At 38.5% G+C, this 22,913-nt stretch overlaps 1 protein-coding gene across 1 annotated transcript in view; it reads left to right on the forward strand.

Annotated features, from left to right (window-relative positions):
- LOC109938859 (proton myo-inositol cotransporter) overlaps positions 1-22,913 on the forward strand; it is a 128,293-nt gene that overhangs the window by 4,439 nt on the left and 100,941 nt on the right. The window contains exon 2 of the mRNA XM_048610572.1: positions 20,573-20,732. Coding sequence (XP_048466529.1) covers positions 20,573-20,732 — 160 coding nt within the window. The remainder of the gene's footprint in view (positions 1-20,572; positions 20,733-22,913) is intronic.

The raw sequence follows: 22,913 nt of genomic DNA on the forward strand, positions 1-22,913 counted from the left end.
GCCTAGACCCTTCATCGGGTCTAGGCCCGAAACGTCAGCCTTTCTGCTCCTATGGTGCTGCTTGGCCTGCTGTGTTCATCCAGCCCTGCACCTTGTTGTCTCGGATTCTCCAGCATCTGCAGTTCCTACTATCTCCAACTCATTTATCTAGTGTTTGCCTTAGAGGTGTTTTGGCTATTTTCCAATGGTAAAGCCCCCAAGATCCCTAAAAGTCTCTTACTTTTCTAAATAGTGTTTTCATTCAGCTTCTAACCACCTATTCAAATGCTACATATAGTGTTTTATTTCCATATTTCCTTTTATTTGTATGATGCTGTTTGATGGCATCATCCAAAAATTACCAAAGAGGGTATTTTTCAATACCCTGGCAACACGCAACTCCATTTTGCCAGTACTTTTCTTAACGCTTCCACTGTCTCTGAATTGTCAGACTGCTTTTCTGACATCTGTTACTGGCTGAGCAGAACTTCATTTGTATTAAGTGTTGTGGATGAATCCCTAATATGAACTAACACCAAACTGCTCATCAGGAACTCCAGCTTGTCAACACGTGCTGAAGGAACAAGAACATTGGTGTGGTTAGAAGAGAATGCAGTGCTTTGCTTCCTTGTCTTCAGATGTGGGAGCTTCTAAGTAAGTAAATGACGAGGAGACAAATGTCATTGTCTTTCAACCCCACTTGAAATTTTGTTTTATCATCACCACTCTTCTCCCTTGAAGCTAAGGCTGAACTAGACAACTTGCTACCTTGGTATTACAAATGATTCAGAGATAAACTTCTGACCAAATATTCATGTCATTGTTGTGATTGCCTGCCTCTGCCCCAGTCTTCGTTTAGTTCCCTGCTGGAGCTCACGTTTATATCTTTATTTCTAGACTTGATTATAGTAAAACACTACAGGCTTTCTACCCTTCTGAAACTTGATCTAGTTGGAACTTTTACCCATTATTTTAACTTTAGCTAAGTCCTGTTCACCTGTTGCTTATTCTTCATCCATGTTTTCAGATCCCATAAGGTTTTACCTCCTAGCCTTGTCCTCCCTTGCTTTGTAATCCTCACCATCTCTACAACTGTCTAAGATACATGATGTTCAATTTTGGCATTGAGCATGTTTCGCCAAACTTGTCAGAGCTACTTTTACGGCAGTTCCAAGATTGCAACCTCCAAATCCTTGAAGCACGTTAGCATTGGGTAAATGAAAATGCTATCACCTGCAGGTTCTTGATACGATCAAAATCCTGCCATTTCCTTTATGCAATATTGTGGAGTATATTCACCTGAATTGCAGTAGTTAAAGAATGTAATTGATAACCCCTATTCCTCATATTGCACCATTAACTATTTGCTTGCACTGTGTTGGCATTTTACAGCATTCTTTTGCAGGAACTGGTTTCTGCATCTGTCACAGTAGATGATCAACAATTATAAAGTCAAATTGGGCAGCCATTGGTCAATGAGGATAGAGTAGGATATTGGATTGACTTTGCCACACAAAAGTAGCATTGACTTGACAGGTTGAATGGCCTCCTTGTTTGATGTAATAACTTTATAAAGTAAATGCCCTCTACATTTATTTAACTAAGAGTATAAATGCAGTTCTGTGACCATAGTATGGTATCGCTCTTCGTCTGCAGCCTTTCTATTGTTGATAATACATTTTTCTCTGCCATCTCACATCAGTCTAATGTACCTATTCTTATTTGGTTCTATTTTCCATCTAGTTTTAGCCAGGGCATTTCCAGTAATTTCTTTTACTGCCCAAACAAATGTTATCTTCAGCCACTTCCCTTTCTGATCTACATGTTATCACTTGGTGATATTACTTGAAGATGAGAGATCTATTTCCAAATATTAGGTAACCAGCACCCAAGATTTAATCATCACCTCCAATTTCTTCACCATTGTCACTAAAAAATAGATGATCATTTTGAGCAGGTACTGTTTTGGATACAGTTTAGGTACATCCCAGCAACAGGAAAATGTAGGGGAGCTGGGATTCTTTGGATGATGAGAGATAGAGAATATGATGCCACCAAAAAAGGTGTATGATACACATCAGCTAAATTCATCAAGCATGGATTAGATCAAATTGAATAAGCTAACAGGAAATGAAGCACTACTGTCCAAGAATAACAATTAATAAAATTGAAGTGGAAATGAATGTACAAATCAACCCAAAAATATTCTGATAAGTAATGGAGTATAAACAGTACACAGCTAGTAAGAGATTTTAGGCCCTATTATGGGAAATGAAAGTGATGTATATTGATGGGTGCAGGCCAAAGCTAGAATACATGACGAGTACTTGAGTTGATACGTACTAAGGAAATAGACGCTTACAAAATATCAGTAGAAATGGAGATAGGAATAGTAGATGGAGTGAAAAAATAGACAAGCTATAGTGGTTGGGGAGGAATTAACACGTTGAAGATTGAGGATAGCTAGCATGTGATTTCATAATAGTTTTACAATCCCTGATGACACCACTAAATTTGTTGGGACATAACTGGGAAGAGTGCACTGATAATCAAGCCTCATTTTCTAGAAGCTATCTAAAATGTGTAAATATTAAGTTAAGCCACCAGTGTGGGTAATTCACCTGACTGAGTACTGCTATTCTGGACAGAAGCAATTCGCATCTGGTTTTGTATTTAACAGGAAAATAATTTAATTTATTGTAACATTGCAGAGAAAGAGGAGTACATATCTTCTACTACATGACTTAAACGATACCCCTTTAAATCTCAATTACACAGACACTCAATCATAAATAAGATAGTATCTGTGTCAAACCATACATCTTTTGATTATGTTTGAGGGGGAAAAAAATAGACAGGGTAAACAAAATTTTCGAGATTGAAAATCTTGATTGTGAGAGTAGGTCTCTTGGTTCTTTTGATTTTAGCAATGATGATATGGTGTTGTCTGTAAAGCAATGTTGTCTGTCATCTTGGTAGATCAGGTGGTCCTAGTTCTTTTGTATTAGATATTTTTTACGGTTCTTAGTTTTTCTGTCTTTCGCGCTGTCAAAAAAGAAGAACTTTTTTTTGTCTTTGGCTCAGAATGGTTCTGCTAAAGTTCCTGCTTGAGTCTGAAACAAGGCAAATTTGTTTCATATTGATACAAATATTGAATACAAAAGTAAAAAATTGCTGAACTTTTGTAAAGCTTTGGTTAGGCCGCAATTGCAGTATTACACAGTTCTGGTTTCCACACTTGAGAAATGAATTGAAAGCTACTTCAAAGGATTGTTACCGGATGAGGAAGAATGATCCACTGGTTTCTTTTTATCCCATTTTCGATTGGTCTCAACATTTTTTTTTTTTATTTTTTGGCTTTATCATATAGCTATCACACTTCAATTAGACTCTTTACCACATTTAAAATGAAGGTCAACTAATTAGGTGCTCAGTCCTTAAAATTATTGAACTCAATATTAAGTCCAGAAGGCTTAGGGTTCCCAATTGGAAAGTGAGGTGTTGTTCATCCAGCTTGTACTGAGCTTGACTGGAGCACTGCTGCAAACTTGATAGAGATGTTGGCCAGGGAATGTGGTGGTGTGTTGAAATGGCAGGGTCATTTTTGCGGACAGAATGTAGGTGTTCTGCACAGCAGACAGCCAATCTGCACTTTGTCTGTGCGATGTCGAGACCACATTGTGAGCCGCGAATGCAGCAGACTAGATTGAAGTACAGGCAAACCTGTAAGGTGTGTCTGAAGCCTTGGATCGTGAGGTGGGAGAGTATTGATGGCTAGCCTATCCCCAGAAATGGAAGCTGCTGTTGATGAAGGGAAGGAAGAAGTCAGATGGAGCAGGTGAAGATGAGAGCGGAGCGGATATTGGAAGCAAAATGGATCAACTTTTCCGACACCTGGTTGTTTACTTCCTCATTATCCACGGCCCCAGACAAACCTTCCAGGTAGACCAGTGATCTACCTATCCTTCGCTCAATCTAGTCTACTGTATTCACTGCTCACCAATGTGGTCTCCTCTACATTAGGGAGACAAAGTGCAAATGGATTGACTTCTTTGCAGAGCACCTACATTCAGTCCACAAAAATGACCCTGAGCTTCTGGCTGCCTGCCATTTCAACACACTACCGTGTTCCCTGGCCAATATCTTGGTCTCAGGCTTGCTGCAGTGCGCAAACAAAGCTCAGTGCAACCTGGAAGATCAACACCTCATTTTCAGCTTGGGAGCCCTGCAGCCTTCCAGACACAATATTGAGTTAAATAATTTTAGGGCCTGAGCACCTTGGCCCATGTCCTTGCCCCAAATCCCACAACACCAGGCCTTGGCATTCACATGGGCTGCTGCCTCAACAATCTATTGTTAGCTACTCATGGTCCCCATCACTCCCAGGGTGACTTTTACCCATTCCTCTGTCTGCTCAACTGTGTTTTTCTCTGGGCTCCATCTCCACATATTGTTTACTCCTTTCCAATCCACCTCACCCCTCCTTCAGTTCTACCAAGCTTTTTCTACCTACAATCAGTTCTGAAGAAAGCTCACTAGATCCAAAGTATTAACTCTACTTTCTCTCCTCAGACCTAAGTTTTTCTAGCAATTTCTGTTTGTCTTTCTGATTTCCACCATCCACAGTTCTTTCTTTCTTTTCCCTGTCCTGTGATTTTAGTTGCTCGGTTTCCTGAAGAATGGTGAAACGTGCAGATAACCTTGATTTCTTAGCGAACAGTTTTTTCCAAGTTGGTTTTTCACCAGTATTGGTTTCTCAGGCTGAGAGGCAAAAGTTTCAGTGTCCTTGCTATTTTGTTTTCTCTCTGCTTCGTGTATCAAACTGCTGTTGATATGCCATTCATTTGCAGTTCTGGTGTCATTATTTTTCCAAACTGAACAGTTGTGAACAACCTTTTATGGTCCATGTTTAAATTATCAGACAAGTGAGATTAAAACTAGAGATGCAGATCTCTTAACATCTCGTAGAGTTTGTGCTTCTCTATTTAAAACTAATTCTGTTCTTGGTTTTATATATTCTGTGTTGCCTGAGCTTGACGGCTAATTATAGTAGCCATTTTAAGTCAGCCATGTCCAAAGTAAAGTGCAGTCCCTGGAAGTCTCTGGTATTAAAATCAAATGATGTAAGTTGAATGCTGATTGTCCACTTTCACTACAAACATAGCATGACATAGAAGAGATTTTCTCTGGAATTGTAAGGGGTGGGTGAAGACAAAGCTTTTAAGCAAGGCTGGAACTCCCTGTGGGTGTTGGAAGCACAGATTAGTAATTGCAATTTCCTATCAAATAACCATTTGAGGAGTGTACTTGCAGATAAATGAGTTTAGATTGGTAGAATAGGTCTGACTGGGTTGCTGTACACATTTGACAAAGTTAATGAACTGATTGCCACCTCCTGTGATATTGATGGTTGTATTTCTTGTCTGATATTCACTCTTAAATGAGCTGATTTTTTTTGAATTAACTAATGGGATGGCCAATGTTCATGCTGTAGGTTGGTACGTGGCATAAATTCTGTCTCTTTTGATAATTGAAAATAGGCTACTTTTTTTTCAATGTGGTTTGTCTCACTGGCAGTTAATTTGTTTCTCTGTCATTCGTGTAGTATCAGGGGAAAAAAAAAACAATGATGTCTCTTTGCTCTGACTTGAATTTAACTTGTTAGCAATTGTTGAAAGTTGGTGGGAAGTTGTCCTCTTTCATCTCCCTTCCCTACCACTCTTGTTGGGTTTAGCACATAGAATCTACAGAGGTAGCAATAGACAATCCATGTTGTAGCATTTTAGATGCACACATTGTGTTTTTCTGTGTTGATAGATTTTTAGAGTTTGGATTGAAGATACATTTTTTAAAAATTTAGTTCATTTTAATCTTTTTAATTTAGTTCATTTAATTTGGTAAACTAGTTTTTAAATTGTGTATCAAGATTGTGGTTTTTTTTCTATTGTACTGTCAAGCAGGCATTTAGTTCTGAGGAAGGGTCACCAGACCCGAAACGGTAACTCTGTTTTTTCCTTCACAGATGCTGCCAGACCTGCTGAGCTTTTCCAGCAACTTTGTTATTGTTAGTTAGGCGTTAGGGTGAGTTATAGTGGTTGTAAGGAATGAAGTATAAGTAGTGTACACGGTTTCTGTTTGCAGATAATTGCATTAGATGCAAAGAGCACTTAAAAAGATATCATCTCTTGTAACAGTGATGTTATTGAATTGGTGATTGCAAATCTTCTATAACAAATAATCATTCATTCAGTATGGTTTGTGTTACATCATCTTAAAGACTGCACTGTATAACTAGAAATTGTTGAGAGATAGTTATATTTTTTGAATCGTCTTATTAATGCGTACTGCAGAGCGTTGTTTGAATACCTGATTCACATATGGATAAGATGTGGTCTTTGACTACCAGTAGGATAGGTGTGATGAATTTATGTTTATGATCCAGTGGGCTTTTTTAACATTGACAACAATAACCTAGTTCAACATTGAAAACATTGCAAGAACTCTTGTAAAATTTATACATCTGTATAAATCAAATTTTCAGATTCAGGTGTTATTAAATCCAGCGCATTCTGGATAGTCTTGAGCTCAGGTGTAACTTGCTTTCTTAAGTTGTGTAAAAATATTTTATATTGATTAATTTCCACTGTCCAATATCTGCATCTATGAAATGCCATAGAAAGATATAGCATACACCTGTGAATTCTGTGTATATTTGTCTTTCACACCAATTTCATATATCTCCCTAATGGAAATCACATTGACACCTATTGATGCACAACTCGTCACCAACTGAAGTAATTCATATTCATAAGCATGCTGTGGCAGGTTTGTTATGCAGTTAGGTCCCAAAAGACCAGTCAAACAGTCTCTTTGGAGATGCTTATTCAAAGTGTTAGCCAGCACAGCTCCATTTTTTAGTTAGTGTTATGAAATCTTTGATATTACTTAAACTAGTGGAAGTGGCTTTGTCTCAGCGTTTCAGTGAAAACAGGACAGCTCCATCAATGTGCTACACTCTTTAATATGATGCTAAAGTGTCAGTTCCAATTATTGCTCAAGTTCTTGTGGTAGGGCTTGTGACAGTGGTGTGAGAGCTGAAGCCTGACAGTGGTGTGAGAGCTGAAGCCTAACACGGTGTGATACTTGCGTTGTCATATTCACAGGAGAGTTATGGTTCACATAATGTTGAAGAATTCAATGAACTGTGATAACAGTTTGTATGTAAATGTGTGTATTATACTCACAGGCACTTGAATTTCAGGCTTAAGATAAGCAATTCACATTCTGTTATGTGCTTTCATTGGCATGCCAATCTGCCAGAGGATAGCACTCAGTAAAATGGAGACTGAAACCTTTATACCATTAGGTCACATTTGTGCCATAATGTGGTAATAATATCATGAGCATGTCCCACAAAAGATCTGTTGTATAACTGCTGCAAGACATGACACCGTAGCTTAAACTGAAACCTTCCAAACATACTTTAAGCTAAATTGATTTTCCAAACATCATCTTGTGGCAAGAAAATCACTTTTTGAAAAGTTATATCTTAACCATTGAAACACGTTGTCATGCCAAATGCAACATTGTGCTATTAAGAATGGTGAATGAAAACTGATTTATTGTTGCTTAAATACATCAGTTATGAAAACTGCAATTGGTAGTTTGTAGTCTGTAGTCTCGCTAATATTGCAATCCTCCATCTGTTCAGGCATTAATTTTTTAAGTTGCAGGTTTGTGTATTTGTTTTATTTTAATAATGATTGTGCCCTTTTGCAGGATATATTGCATTTTGAGATTCTTCGCTATCCTATGTAAGATTGAAAATCCTTGCTTAAGTTGAATTCTCTATTTGCTGTACATGACCTCAAACCGTTACAGTGAGTGTGTGCATATTGGAGCTATACATTTGTCCATGTTAGCTAGCTGAAAATGCCATGACTCTTTTTTGGCACCTCTAGTGCATTTTAGAAACATAGATGAAGCAATTGCAATCATTCTGTGGTTCTGTTTTTTGCTTACTACTCAAACACTTTCTTATACTAGTTTGCTTCCCTTATGTTTGAGTTCACTGTTGGGTTCCCATTCCCTACCACTTAATGAGCATTTGTAGGTGCCTCACACATAAGGGATAAAGGAATGTCTGAAGCAGTTGAATTCTTCTGTCCGCATCAAATTTGAAAACTAATGATTGAGCTTGCAGTTGTCGTAGTATATAATAAATGTTGGACTACATTTTATAGTCAGAGACAATTGTTGTTTTGAAGCAGACTGCTGATTGGGTTGGTAGGGCAGAAAAGACCAGGCCAAATTTTGAATAGGACTGAATGCATTCTCTAATTGGAAAGGATGTATGTTGTTTATAAGGCCCATAATGAAGTTGAGTCCGTGCATTTGAAGGAGTAAGATGGATCAATGATCTTTCGTCTTCACATGAGGAAGTGGTGGATGCAAGTACAAATTAGAATGTTTGTTTAAAAGACATTTGGATAGGTACATGAATAGGAAGGGTTTGGAGGGATACGGGCCAGGAGTAGGCAGGTGGGACTAGTTTAGTCTGGGACCATGTTCAGTACGGCCTGGTTCGACCAAAGGGTCTGTTTCAATGCTGTATCACTCTGTCACCATGATGATTTTCATCTTGGCAAAGTAGGATTTTTTTTTTTTTTAATCCATTCACTTACAGGATGGTATTGCTGGCTGGGCCATTTATTGTCTGTCCCTTATGCCCTTGAGAAGGTGATGGTGAGTTACCTTCTTGAATTGCTGCAATCCATTTAGTGTAGGGAGGGAGGGAGTTCCAAGATTGAGGGCTGGATTTGCCGTGTTGTTTCCGATGTCTTAGTCACAATCAGGTAGTCAGTCAGGTTTCATTGCTTTTTTATTTCTTTTCTAGTGATTGATACAACTAAGTGGCTTGCTAGGCCACGTTAGAGGGGCATTTAAGTGTCAACCACATTGCTATGGATCTAGAGTCACAGGGAGACCAGACCAGTTAAGGATGGCAATTTACTTCCCTAAATCATATTAGTGAACCAAATGAATTTTCCCCACAATCAGTAATGATTTCATGTCATCATTTTCACTTTTTCAAAATGAATCAAAATGCCATCATCTGCTGTGGGGTTGGGGGAGTTCAGACCTGGGTGCCCCTATTACTATTCCAGCAACAATACCACTAGGCCATTCCTTTTACATTTACCTTCAGTAATGAATTTACTGGCTGAAGTAGGAGGCAACCTGTCTTGTAAAGTTGATTTTATTGCTAGTTCTGTTTTTGGTTAGTTAAGATCTAAGAATATTGCTGATTTAACAAATGTGATTTATGAAAGACTTTCAAATCCAGATTCCATCTATTTCTAATCCAGTTGGTTCTGGTTTTAATGGTGGCAAGCACCTGCCACCTCTTAGGAAACAGGTATAGATACTATGGAGGCTGTAAGTCTTCATTTCAGTACCTTTTTGTTTTTTCCAAATTCAGGTTAAGAAAAATGATGAGGCTTTAATCTGTTAATCTGTAATTATTGTTTTTTGGCAATGCTTGTGTGTGAGGCAAAGTATACCCTGATCACTGTCTCTCATCTCCCATTATCAGTAGAAGGTAACCAATATTGGAAAATCTATTTTATGATTAGAGCAAAAAATTTTATTTGCTTTTGGTTGATTTAAACAAATTATTCACTAATCAATTATTTTTGTGCTTGTGAAAAATCAACTCCATCTATTGAAAATTGCTTATGAGCTAAGCAATTACATTTGAAGAATGAAATTTCAATAACGTGCATTTTATTTTAGTCACACCTTATATTTTGTAATTAACTCATTGAGAACTGTGATGTTCTGTTGTAAAATATCAGAACATTTATGAATATCAGATTTTATTAAGTAATGTGGAGATGGAGAAGGCAAATAGAAAACTGTATAATTTGGTTATAATTATCTGGAAGGGAGTCTAATGTTGCTTTAAAGTGTCATCATGTCCCTCTTCGTGTCTCCCCTTGTCCCTCTCTGGGTCTGTCACTAAATGTGCCACATCAGTGCCATGGAGTGACCAATGTTACTGGCCACTTCACCCAAGCCTGGATGTTGTCCAGGTCTTGCCTATGTAGACACAGTGCTTTGGTTTCTGAAGAATTGCCCATTGTGCGATTATCAGTGTCCAGCCCCCGCTTTTGCTCTTCAGATAGAGAGAAAGTTGATGCAGCAACTGAAGATGACTGTGGTCAGATGTTGCTTTGATGTCAAGAGCAGTCACTATCAGCTCACCTCTGGAGTTCTCTGCTTTGGTACATGTTTGAATCAATGCTGTGAGGAGATTTGAAACTCTCTGCTCCTGGCAGAATTTCAACAGAGCTTTGGTGAGCATGTTATTGCAATGTAAGTTCTGTTTTGTGGTTCTATATCATCACCTTGCTGATGTTCATGTGTAGACCAACAGAATGATAATTAGGTGGGTTGGATTTTTCCTGCTTTTTTTAGATGAGGACATACCTGGACAAATTTCCACATTAGAGCAACAACTCCTGGTGTTTACCCAGCAATGGTGTAGGGGAATATACTAGTACTGGACCACAAGCCCTGAATACTTTTGGGAATTCATAATCCTTTTTAAAAAGAATTATGCGACGGAAGAGGGAAGGATTTGAACACCTTCTGTGTTGAACTGGATTTATCATTTTTGTGCGTGCCTGCTCACAAATTATTTTCTGGGTATCTGTGACAGTTGCACAAAGGGCCATTAGGAAGTTTATCCCATTGTTCATCACTTAAAAATATATTTACTGTACAGTTGTATTGTCTGTGTGCTTATATTAAGATAATATTGTTTAATTATTCATTGTAGCTTGGTTGATACCACTTGTCTGTTTATAACAAACAAGCCATTTTTAAAGTTTATTGAAGAAACCTGGTTTAAAAATCTCCTGTTAGAAATAACAATAATCGAGAGAAACAAATGGACCACTTCACTGAATTTAAATGAAAAATTCACACTTTAGATACATCCCATGGAGCAGTGGGACTTGATTACCAATGTATTTCTCCCAATACTGCGTGAACTCTACTGGCATATTGACAGAGCCCATAGCATTTGCTTTACATACATTTTAATCAAGACCTCAAGAGGAAGCAGAAGATTTTAAATCATTAAGCAAATATTACAGGACTAAAAACAATAAATCTATTTACCTTTACCTTGAGGACCCAAGTTTCCAGTTAATGTATTACAAACCATTGTATGTAACATATGTTTATGTCATCTTAAATGCACTTTCTTCAGCGATCTAAATGCAACACCTTGGCTCTAAACATTGCTTCTAAAGCAAGTGTCACAGGAGTCTTTGATCTCCTTGGTAACGTCATTACCTGAGAGGGGGACTGCAAGGATGTCTGCATCACTTGTGCCATGACAGGAGCTGATGGCTGCTGGACATAATCATTGCTTAATCTGGTCTTTCTACATGAACCTGGCCTTGACTGGCTGCTGCAGCAGAAGTGCTGCAGCAAGCAATGCATATTGACAGACCCAGGGGCTGTGCAATGAATGGATGAGTAGATCTATGAACCGGAGCCGCAGAATGTTGATGGTATCTTGTCAGCTGTTGCATCATTATAGCAACTATGAGGGGAGTACTCTTGTTTCTCAATCACAAAACTTCAAGACTGGTTGGTTTGACGATAACCAGGAGACCCTAACTTGTAGGATAAAATGTTTCTAAGCTGGAAACACCATTATAGAACTCTGAAAGAAAGCAGGTATGCAGGAAAATGAAGTGTGAAGTTCTACCAAAATACTCATGACCTAAAGGAATAGATGGTTAGTGGAAAAAAATGCCGGAAATCCAAAACTTAGGACTGTTTGCATGTTTGTGGATTCCCCAACACCATCTACAGCCCAAGGATCTTACCCAAAACCTGAGAATGGCATAGGAGAACAGAGGGGCAGTTTGTACTCATTAGAAGGATCATTTCAAGGAGGATTTCAAGTTGTGATGCTGTGAATGCCCTCAACATCACTCACCGTATGATTCAGGCCGCTATGTCTGTGCAATCCAAAACTTTGTTTGAAAACCAATAAAACTGTAGGTATGTATGGAATCCCCAGTAAAATATTAAAAATGGTGGAGATGGACTCTTGACTTGAATATGTGACTTCGTTTGAAAGGAGGTAAACATGTCGGGGGATCTCGAATGTCATAAATATGTCCATTGTCAAGAAAGGAGGTAAGACCAATTGCTGTAACTATAGAGGGATGGTCAGAATCCTTCTCAGTTGACTTCTCCCCATAGCTAAAGAGCTCCTGCTGGACTCTGAGTGCAGATTCTGGATTTGGACATGGATTTGTCTTTCTGTGAAGGTACCATAACCAGAGAATGCTACTGTCTAAACACTGCACCTTTGACTTCACAAAGCCTTTGACTATTGTCAACCATGAAGGATTAGTTATGAAGATTATGGTCCTACTCAAATTTGATTGCCAGCAGCAATTCATTGCAATCTTGCACCTGCTGCATGATTATATGCAAGTCACACCGGCCTGTTCCTTGCTGTACTTTTTCATTTGTTCATTTCACACTCCATGTGAATTGACCCAAAGGTCATGCAAAACTGTGTAATTACGCTCCATCTGCTCCATCTCTGCTTCTCTAAAGGATGAACAGGAAAATGCCCTGGGTGAAAATTGACACACATTGAACAAGGATGCAGGGGGTGCTTGGGTGTTGGTGTGATCAGGCCAAGCTTGCTTGCTTGATTTTTGTTTTTTTTTGTCATGTGTACTGAAATACAGTGAAAAGCTTTGTCTACAAGCAGTGCAGGCAGATCACAGCAAGCAAAGGATGTACAGATCAAAAGACTTGGAGGCATGCAAGTTACATTATTTGAGGCTAGGGTCCATTCAACAGTCTGACAACGGCTAGAAAGAAGCTGTTCCTGAACCTGCTCGTGTGTTCGGGCTTTTTGTACCTTCTGCCTAATGGAAGAGGTTGTAGGAGGTCATTACCAGGGTGTGATGGGTTCTTGATGTTGGCACCTTTCCTTTGGCAGCAAGCCATGTAAATAGAGTCCATGGTTTTAAAGTTAGCTTCCATGATGTCTGTGCTGTGCACACCACCTTTTGTAGTTTTCTTACAGTCCTGGGCAAAACAGTTGCTATACCAGGCCGTTATGCACCCGGACAGTATGCTTTCAATAGTGCATATGTAGAAGTTGGTGAGGGACCTTATGGACATGCCAACCAAACTTCAACCCAATCATGCATTCACAAAGGTGTACAAATAAACATTTGGTTAAATATTCAAAAGAAAAAGCTCTCAACCAGCCTGCTCCTGCTGCATAACACCTTTTCTCCCTAGGAAAAAATCTATAAAGACCCACTTCTCATCCATTGAGAACCTCTACTCAGTGACAGCAGTCATGGACAATGAAACTCAACATCACTTGGCAATCTGGAGTGAAAAAGGTTTGTTTTTTTGTGAAGATTTAAAATTTGGCAAGAAGCTAGTAGTCTACAGGCCCCCGGCGCTATGCGGTACAGACATTGGACAGCAATCCCTAGAGAGATCTCCTCAACAATGCTTTAGAAAATTCTGCAAATCCTCTAGCAGGCTATGCCAATATTAGTGTCCTATCTAAGAGCAAAATCCTCAGCATTGGTAGTGACCAGTGACTCATTCACTACTGTTGGGTGTGGCATATTATTTGCATGCCTGATACAGGACTTCCAAAATGAGCTCTCTACTGAGTTTCATCATGTCAAGTGGTTACCAGAAGGGCAGAAGAAACCCATCAAGAATGACCTCAAAGCATCCACCAAAAAAGGCAGTATTCTCACTGACTCATAAAAATCTCTTGTCAAAGAGACAAAACCAAACTAGAGAAGTATTTGCAAAGGTGTCAGCCACTTCAGGTATATACAGTGCAAGCATGATAACCCGAGCATTCCATATACCTTATAGCATCTGCCCCACCTGTGGATTGTGTGGATCCGGTATTAGACTGTCAGAAGGCTCATGATCCGCAACCCCAAAAGTGGAAGAAAGTCATTCGCGCTCGTGAAGGACTGCTTAAGAATACATTTTTTGTTGTCCACTAATTATTTTGATGGTCAATCCAAATGTTCCCTTCTTCACTACCTGATTTGTTGTGCATTTCTTAATGTTAGTTGAAGTGTAATTTCTTCCCTCCATTTTGTTTTATCATCTCGACTAACTTTTTCATGATTTTTCTCTATACTTATTTTTAAATATTCACTTCTTTAATTATCTCCATTTTCCTTTTACCTGCTGAGAAATTGCACTTTTATTTTAATCTTATGCACTCAGCAATAGCTTTACAATTCTCATTTCTCTGTCAGAAACCCAGATTTTCTCCCTTGGCTGAGTTCATAACACATGTTTGCGATGGAAGGTTGTGGGTTCAAGCTTAGTAAAGGCCTTGTACGCTGTCTAGGACAGAAAAATCAAAGAGATTGTCAACCAAATATTTGGTTGAGGAAAGAAGTCATGTGAGGGAGACATTTTGGAATGTTAAAGATAGAGGTGCAAAGCAGTGATATGGGTCACGGCAATCAGAGTAGACTACATGGGATAAAGCACGTACCTAAATGTTCACAAACAAATGGGGTCCAAACAGGGAAGAATGGCTTTTAAAAAAGGACAGAATTTAAAGATTCTTTCTGCTTTCCGATAGTAGGACAAATGATACACTAACATAAATAGGGTAGCTATTACAGTGAAAATAGAAAGGTAATCAAGGCTGGAAACTAAATATTCAGACAGTTATTTATTTCTGTAGGATAGAAAGGAAAGGAAAGAAATGGAAGTTGGGGTAATGCTGTTAAACGTCGATCAGTATAGTAGTGAGAAATGATCTTGGCTTGTAAGATCCAGATGCAAAGTCCATTTGGTTATAGATGAAAAATAGCAAGATTTTTAAAAAAAAAACTCACTGATAGGGATCACAAACACCTAATAGATGTGCTGCAGAACAGTGTAAATCAAGAAACAGTGAAAACTATATATAATCTTTGAAGATTGGACAAATCAAAGTAATAAAGGTGAATTCATAGCGTGCATCTGGAAGGTTTTTTGAACAGTGTGCTGTGAAACTAACAAGTAAATATTTAGACCTGACTCTAAATGAACTGGTATTAATGATCACATCGTAAAGGATCCTGTAGTGAAGAGTGATTGTAAGCAAAAAAACAAGATGTTATTAGGTTGAGGGGAGAGGAATATTGGGTCTGAAACTTAACATGAAACGTAAACGTTGCCTTTGATGTTTAAGGTGTCATGGCAGAGTTGGCTAAAAGTGGACTGGAAATTGTTTAAAAATGTTAATTGAAAGTAAAATGGTAGAAAAGCTTGAAAGGCATTTGAGGAGAGAGTTTGTAACTTGACAGAGGTGTATTGAATTGCGATGAGAAGAATGTACCCTAAGCTAAGGTGGTTAAGGATTGACCAAAGTTGAAGAAAAAGCGTATAATTTTAAGATTGTTGATAGGTCAGATGATTGAGGGAGTTTTCAACACCAGCAAAAGATGACAAATAAGGGAGAGATTCTAATAAAAGAATTAGCAAGCAGTCAAAAAATACACACAGCCTGTGCATATACTGTGACAGAAGTGCACTGATAATTGAGCTTAACTAGCTAGAAGTGTGTCAAAATGTTTTAAAGCCCAATGAGATGAATAAAAATGGTCATTTGGCCTGACTGACTACTGCTCAAGATAAAAGCAATTCTCATTAGGTTTATTCAGTAAAAGGTAATACATTTTTCTTGGTGTACAACGGCTTGGGAAAGAAAGAAGAACAGGAGGATTTTTTTTAAGCTGCCACTATGCAAAATAAACTACCCCTTTCAGAATCCCCAAGTATGTGCTAACCCAATCATTATTAAGACAGTCAAAATAGATATGGTTTAACATCTATTATGTAAGTGGGCAAAGAACATAAACAAAGGAAACAAATTCCCGCTCCTAAGTCCAGATCCTAATTGTAGAAAGTTACTTTCTAACAATTTTGACTTTTGCAATGATGAAACACTGCTGTGTGTGTGGTGGGGGGGTGTGTGGTGTGATCTGTCTTTCGTTGCATAGTTGACTAAATGGACCCAAGTCTTGTTTTAGAATTTGTTCTCTTAAGGTTTGTTGGTTTTTCTGTCTTTTTCCCAAATGGGGGTGTGGAGGGAAGGAGAGAGCCCCTGGCATTTGCAGCTTTATAAGACTGCAGCGGAACCAAGCAAGAGGGCTGATGCCACATAGAATTTCCTAAACCCCAGGGCCCAAGTGGAAAGGATTAAAAAGGTGGTCTCATAGATTTCAAACTGACAAATGAGGGAAGGTCTGAGGTGGAAATGCAGTATTAATTTGAGAATGAATGACATCACTGAAAATGTGTCGGTGCAGGCTTGGAGGGCCAAAGGGTCTGTTTCTGTGCTGTATTGTTTTTTGTTCTTTTGAAGCCTCCATTATCAACATCCTGGGGGTTACCACTGACCAGAAACTGAACTGGACTAGCCATATAAACACTGGTGACAAGAGCAAGTAAGAGGGTAGGAATCCTGCAACCACTACCATCTAGAAGCACGGTCTCCACGTGTAGATGGTGATCATCTGGTTGATTTGTCTCCAACAGCTGATCCCACCCAGGTTTCCTTTTGTTCTATGCATTGATCGCTTCCAGAAGCTCTGCAGCAAGAGAAAGTACATACTCTCGACAGGCTTTTGCCAACTTGTTGCATTGTGTCTGTTTGATCTAGACGGATGATCATTGTCGGGTTATGCAAGTCTTGTAGTAAATAAGAAATATACTAGGAACTGATGTGTGAAGCCAGTATATTACAATATAAGAATCATAGGAAGCGATTCAGCCCATGTCCTTGCAGACTCTGCAAGAGAACTTGGCTAATCCTGTTCTTCTACCTTGTTCTCTATTGACCCACAATCCACTAATAGGTCAGTGCCGGATGAATAAGAATTGCAGGGAAAGTTTCCATGCCCCACTCCAGTAATCAAGCACTGTAAGCCGACCAGGGGCTCCAGAAACATATCATGACCTCCAGTACCCCCATGCTTAAAAGCAGCCAGCAACATTCTAGATGTCCGAAAGCCTACCTGCAGTGTGATGAGCAGCAGAGTGACTGAACAAACTGCTGGGAAAAGCAATAGCAAGTGATGAACCTGGACCATGTAAAACAATATCAGTGTATTATGTAAGCATGGAATGGGAAAATGAATTTCAGTTCAAAACTGAAAGGGAAAAGCATTTGCGTTGTATGTTGCCAAAGTATATATTGATAAGTAAGAAGTGGAATTTGGAACAACACACATGCACAGTAAATTCAAGGATAGCTTTCCATTGAACATGCGTTGGACAAAGAAATTTGGTGAGCTGAAGGCTGTTTCTTTTGGCAGGACAAGAAATCATTCACAGATGGCAATGTCTGCTGACTCTTTATTTCAAGACTTTGACAAGCAAAGAGGAAATAATACTGATCCAGAGCCTTGCACTTGGTGCTTTCATGTTAGCAGAAAAAGCAAAGGAACTGATAGGAAAGATACAATCTCTTTCTGCTGTTTGGGAAATTTTAAGGTGACCTAGCCCAAAATGAGAGCCATGTTTTTCGGGAGTGAAGTTAGGAAGCACGTTGATAAGCAAAAGAGTGGCAAATGTTTGAAAATCTCTTTCCCAAACTAGGTTTGATGCTGGGTCAATAGTTTGGTTAAACCCACAATTGATAACATTCTATTAATGTAAATGTTGGGCAATATGGAGTAAAAATGGCATTATGGAATTGGATCACTGGTAAGTTATTATCTCATTGAGTGATTTGACCAGGCTTGTAGGGTTAAATGACCTCTCCCGTTCCTATCATGTGATGACTATTATTAAACTGGAGCTGTCTTTTTTTTTGCACAAACTTGTTTGGTTAGATGTCATTCGTTTTTGTTTTAGGCAGTCTTGATTGTAGGTTACTTGCAGTAGTGCTGTTACAAACAGTTGTAACATGTAAATTTCAGAAGATTTCCATCTCCCCCACAGTTCAATTATATTTCCATTCTTGAAGAGTAAAATAAGATTGGAGTAAATGTGCTGCTGAGTCCAGGAATTTAATCGCTGGAGTCACATTTTTTGAGGCTAGAGAGATCTATTCTTGTCCTACTATTTATTTGGATGCTATCCCTGTGTGCTGGATGTTTTTTGCAGTTTGCACATGATGTTACATGATGTACATTTTTTTCTTTTTGAAGCAAAACATGTTCTACTTGAGTCTTGCTTTCATTTCAGGGCAGGCCTGCAATTTTTATCTTCTTTTGCTCTATGACTTTGATCACTTTATTTGAGTTGTTTGTCTGGATGGAAACACGTGTGTGCACAAATGTTTGGAAGCTTTTTGACACCGTTCCTTGAAGCTTTTGAAATTTGAAAAGAATGCAATATATGGACGAAGAAGTGTAGGTTGCCTTAAACTGCACCTCGTTGCTGTCAGTGACTGCTGCCTGTGCAGGATTTGAGATAATTCCATGATTTCAGCTGAGCAGTCTAGAGTAAAACGTGTGTATGATACTCTCTCTAGCTCTTTATCTGTATATAGCCTTATCCTCAAATAAAAAGTCATTGTACTGTTTTACCAATCTGTGTGGTAGTTTGAGTATGTTTATGTTGAATAGAAAAGAGCACAACTAATGCAAGGCATTAGAGTAAAACTAAGAACTGCAGACGCTGAAGATCTGAAATGAGAACAACTTGTTGGAGAATCTTAGCAGGTCGAGTAGCATCTGTGGAGAGAAAGCAGAGTTAATGCTGAGTCCAGTGATCCTTCAAGAAACCTACATTTCTTCATCAATTTCTGTGTTTGTGTGTGAAGGATTAGAAACATAGAATACTGAACAAATTACATGATATACTACAGAAAGTTACCAATGTTTCTTTAGCAGCACTTCCTGGAATCCTCACCAAGGACAAGGCACCTGGGAACACCGTCACTTTCTTTCCTTCAAGCCATACAGCATTGTAACTTAGTCACACGTTGCTGCTCCTTCACAATTGCTGGATCAAATTCCTACAACTCTGCCAAAAGCTTGGTGGAAACACCATCTCCACATGGATTTTAGTAGTTAAAGTAGAATTTTCAGCACCATCTTCACAAAGCCTATTAGGGATGGACAAGAAATGTTGGCATTAATGAGTTTTTAAAGTCTATTGAACAGAAAATTAAGGTGTATACATATTTTTAAAATACTCGTTGAAGTCTTCTGATTTAGCTGGAAAGGCAGACTCTTTTTCGAGGTCTATCAATATGTGTTATTGAAACATGGAATTTCAAGTCATGTACCTGAGCTGACTCTCCCTTCTTTTTAAGGAAGAGAGCTGATGCAAGTTTTTTTTTTTTTTTAAGACTTTAACATTTATAGTTGAACGTATACCCCTCACCTGCTTTTACTTGTGTTTCTCATCAAATTTATTGAAAACTTGCATCCAAATTCCTTGCTTAAGTTGGAAGCTTTGTACATGTAGTTGTTTGGATTTTGATATACTTCTTCGTTTTCCAATTCCTGTAGGAGACCTTCAAGCATCCTTGTAAATATGCCTCTGAATTTTCCCCTCCTCTGTACTGCATTCTCGAGTGATTGTCAAGTTGGAATAGGTTCTCCGGTAATAATACATAAGAGGCTGGATTTTGAAGCCGTAAACGCGGGTAACCACGGCAGCTGTGAAGCTCTGGCTGTTTCCTGATAGTAAAGAGTTCTCCATACAAAGCTTGTGATTTTTTTTTTCAACTGAGGGTGTAGCCTAATCAATTGCTCAGTGAGGCAAAGTCCTGCATGTTTAAAAGATGTTTATTTCGCCTGCTGTTTTTTCATCTGCCCCATGCACATGATGGAGAGTGGAGGTGCATGAGTGGTTAAGGAGGAGAGGATGGAAATGTAGGTCACACTCAACTTCATCCGATGCTGCTATAACTGTAACACACACCTTCATTCTGCTCAGTGATTGATGCTCATCTTCCCCATGCACCTTTTGTATCAAGACCCCATTTTACCTGGGGGTGGGGGGAGGTCATATAAAGTCTGAGCCATTAAAATGGATCACACCAGTAAAAGCTTTGGGGAGCACTGCTTCACAAGGCACTTGATTTATGTATCTGCTGAAGTAGTACATTTTTAAAAAAAAAAAAAAAAATGTTGAGTAGAAGTGCAGAGTTTTAATTGCAAAGTGTCGGTTGGTTGCAAGTTTGATGGTTTTCACTATTTAAAAGTAAGCTTAAACAGAAATGGAGAAATACTAACTTTTTCTCGTAAGTATAATGCATATCGAGAAGAAAGTACATCATCACATAACTCAATGTACACCTGGTTTATCGGGTGATATGTTACAGCTTTAGCTAAAATGGAGTACCTTAGCAAATTCGTTTTCTATATATAACTGCTCATGGATGGTCGAAGAAATTGCTGTCAGATTTACATTAATACATGCTTTTAGCCTTTCTATCATTTCTATCCGAAATTACTGCAATTTAACTTGTTGATGAACAGTAAAGTGGTCATTTGCTTGTGATGTCTTCAGTTCCGCGTGTTTGTTTATTCCCTAGGACTGGCTTCCATGACCGTGACGGTATACATTGCAGAGGCTGCACCTTCCCATCTCAGAGGACGATTAGTTACTGTCAATACCCTTTTCATTACTGGAGGACAATTTTTTGCAAGTGTCATTGATGGAGCATTTAGCTACCTTGAAACAAATGGCTGGAGGTACGTTGTGTAACATCAAGAATGTTGTTTATGTTTAAAGGCTTATAATTAAATGATATATGTCCCAGAGAAAAAAATATATTGCTCGAACCTCTGATTAACGTTGAAATAAATCATCTATCAGCAATGATGTAAAAAGTGCCAACTTCTCAAAGTGTTTTATGGCCATATGGGATGCATCCATTGCAGCCTGCTTTCTCGGCCTGAACACACAGCGTAGGGTGGAGAAGAGACAAAGCCATGACTCTAATTCACATGGGAACACTTCTTGACAGTAGAAAAAGGCAGAATGGAAATTTATAATGAAAGGTAAGTGAAATTAAACTTGTGTAGCATTGTTTAGGTCTTGTGTAGCTTCTCTTTTTTTGTTCTAATTTCTTTTAAACATTTACTGTAAATTGCAGATTTAATATCACTATTAATAATTCGAGTTCTAATTTGTTTCTATTTATTTTAACATTGTGATTTCCAATAAATGTAGGGTGAGGCGAGCTAGGGTGATAGAATGACAGGTTTGTGGGTGAAGGCATAGGGTAGGTCAGGGTGAGGAAGGACAGGTGAGTGGGAAAGTGCTGATGGGCAGTTGGGTCCAAGTGAGAGGTTTCTGATTGGGGTATGGTGGGTTTATTTAGATGTCTGTGGACAGTTGGGGTTATATTGGTTTGTGCAGGATCAGTTTAACAGTTATCTAGGAGCTAGTGCAGGTTTTAATCTCTAAATTTTGTGGGTAGTGAGTAAATTGAGTAATTCTGAACAAGTATCTAATTCTAAGCTGGGGATATTTTTTTGGAGGATTTCAGATGTTGACTGCTCGCCTATCAGAAGATTTAACTTAGCTGCTGCCATGGGAATTATCTACTACGTAATGACTTCCCCATGGTTCTAATGGTAACTCCAGTGTACACTGCTGCAGTGACTATCCTTTCAGTTTGAAGATCTGGGCCTGTGTGTTTTGATAGAAGATACATTCCAGAAGGTGAAGCTGTCCTTGCCTAAGGATGTAAATAACTAAGAATTGCTGTATCTGGGATCTCATATAAAATCAAAACCATTTATTATCCATCTTAGCAGGCAAATAACCTGTTCATTTTCTTGTGAATGTTTCCACTGAACATTTTTGTTTTGAACTAACTGCTGAAGTCATCTGTATGGCTCTTCAATACATAATACACTTTTTTTTAGCATAACTGTTTGTTAATGGACAACATTGGAAGTTAGTTGATCTTGCTGTGGAGCAGACCAAACCCCTTTCAAAGTATATTAAAAAAATAGTCTAGACCCAACCTTTTTGTTTATTTTAAAGGTAGGCGTAAGGTGTTGCATCCCAGATGCAATTTGATTGGTCAAACTAATTGACTTTAAGCAAAATACACTTTGTATTTTAACTGCAGTTTAAAAATAGACAAAATAAAAAAGAAATGGCTCAACTGTAACTATTGAAATACTTACAAAATAATATATAAACTACTACTACTAATTAACGTTCCAATGTAGTAATATCCCATAAACACACGTTGCAAAGACAAATTCTGTAAAATAGATTATATCACGTGCAATTCTGACAGCAGGAAGAGAACCACAGCTTTTAGTTGTAACAGGGAGAGGAATAAGAGCTTCCACATCCAGCTTCAAGACCCCAACAGCTGCAGAAAATGTAACTAAAATCCTGGTCTGTGGGAGCTTGATCCCATCTGTTTAGGCTGCTTCAATTGTTCCAACTTTTTAAAAGGAGAACTCTTCAGACCTCACCAGCTCTTTATTAGCTTTGCGCAGACTGCTTGCAACCTCTGTCTCAACCTTCTGTCATTGAAAAGACCAGGACAAAATACGTCACTTTAAAGTCATAGTGTTGTCACAATCTGATGGAATCAGCAGTGACAGACCAGTTAATTAAGCCTCTGGTGGGAAAACCTATTGAAGTGATAGACTAGGCCAAAATTGAGTGACGTTGAAAATTTTGGATTTGTTGAGAAAAAGGCAAATATTGTTTGAACTACATTGTTTTGAGCTTTTTGAAGTGGTGATGGATAACGTGGTTCAGGGTAATGTGTGGCATATGTGGACTTCCTAAAAGTGTTTGATAAAATGTTACACAACTGACTTAGCAGCGAAACCCATGGAATATGTGTGAAAGAAACAACAGGAAACAGTATAGAAAATGGGAGCAGAGAGGCTGACGTT

The sequence above is a fragment of the Rhincodon typus genome, chromosome 22 (genome assembly GCF_021869965.1).
Source record: "Rhincodon typus isolate 14 chromosome 22, sRhiTyp1.1, whole genome shotgun sequence".
Taxonomy (NCBI): Eukaryota; Metazoa; Chordata; class Chondrichthyes; order Orectolobiformes; family Rhincodontidae; genus Rhincodon; species Rhincodon typus.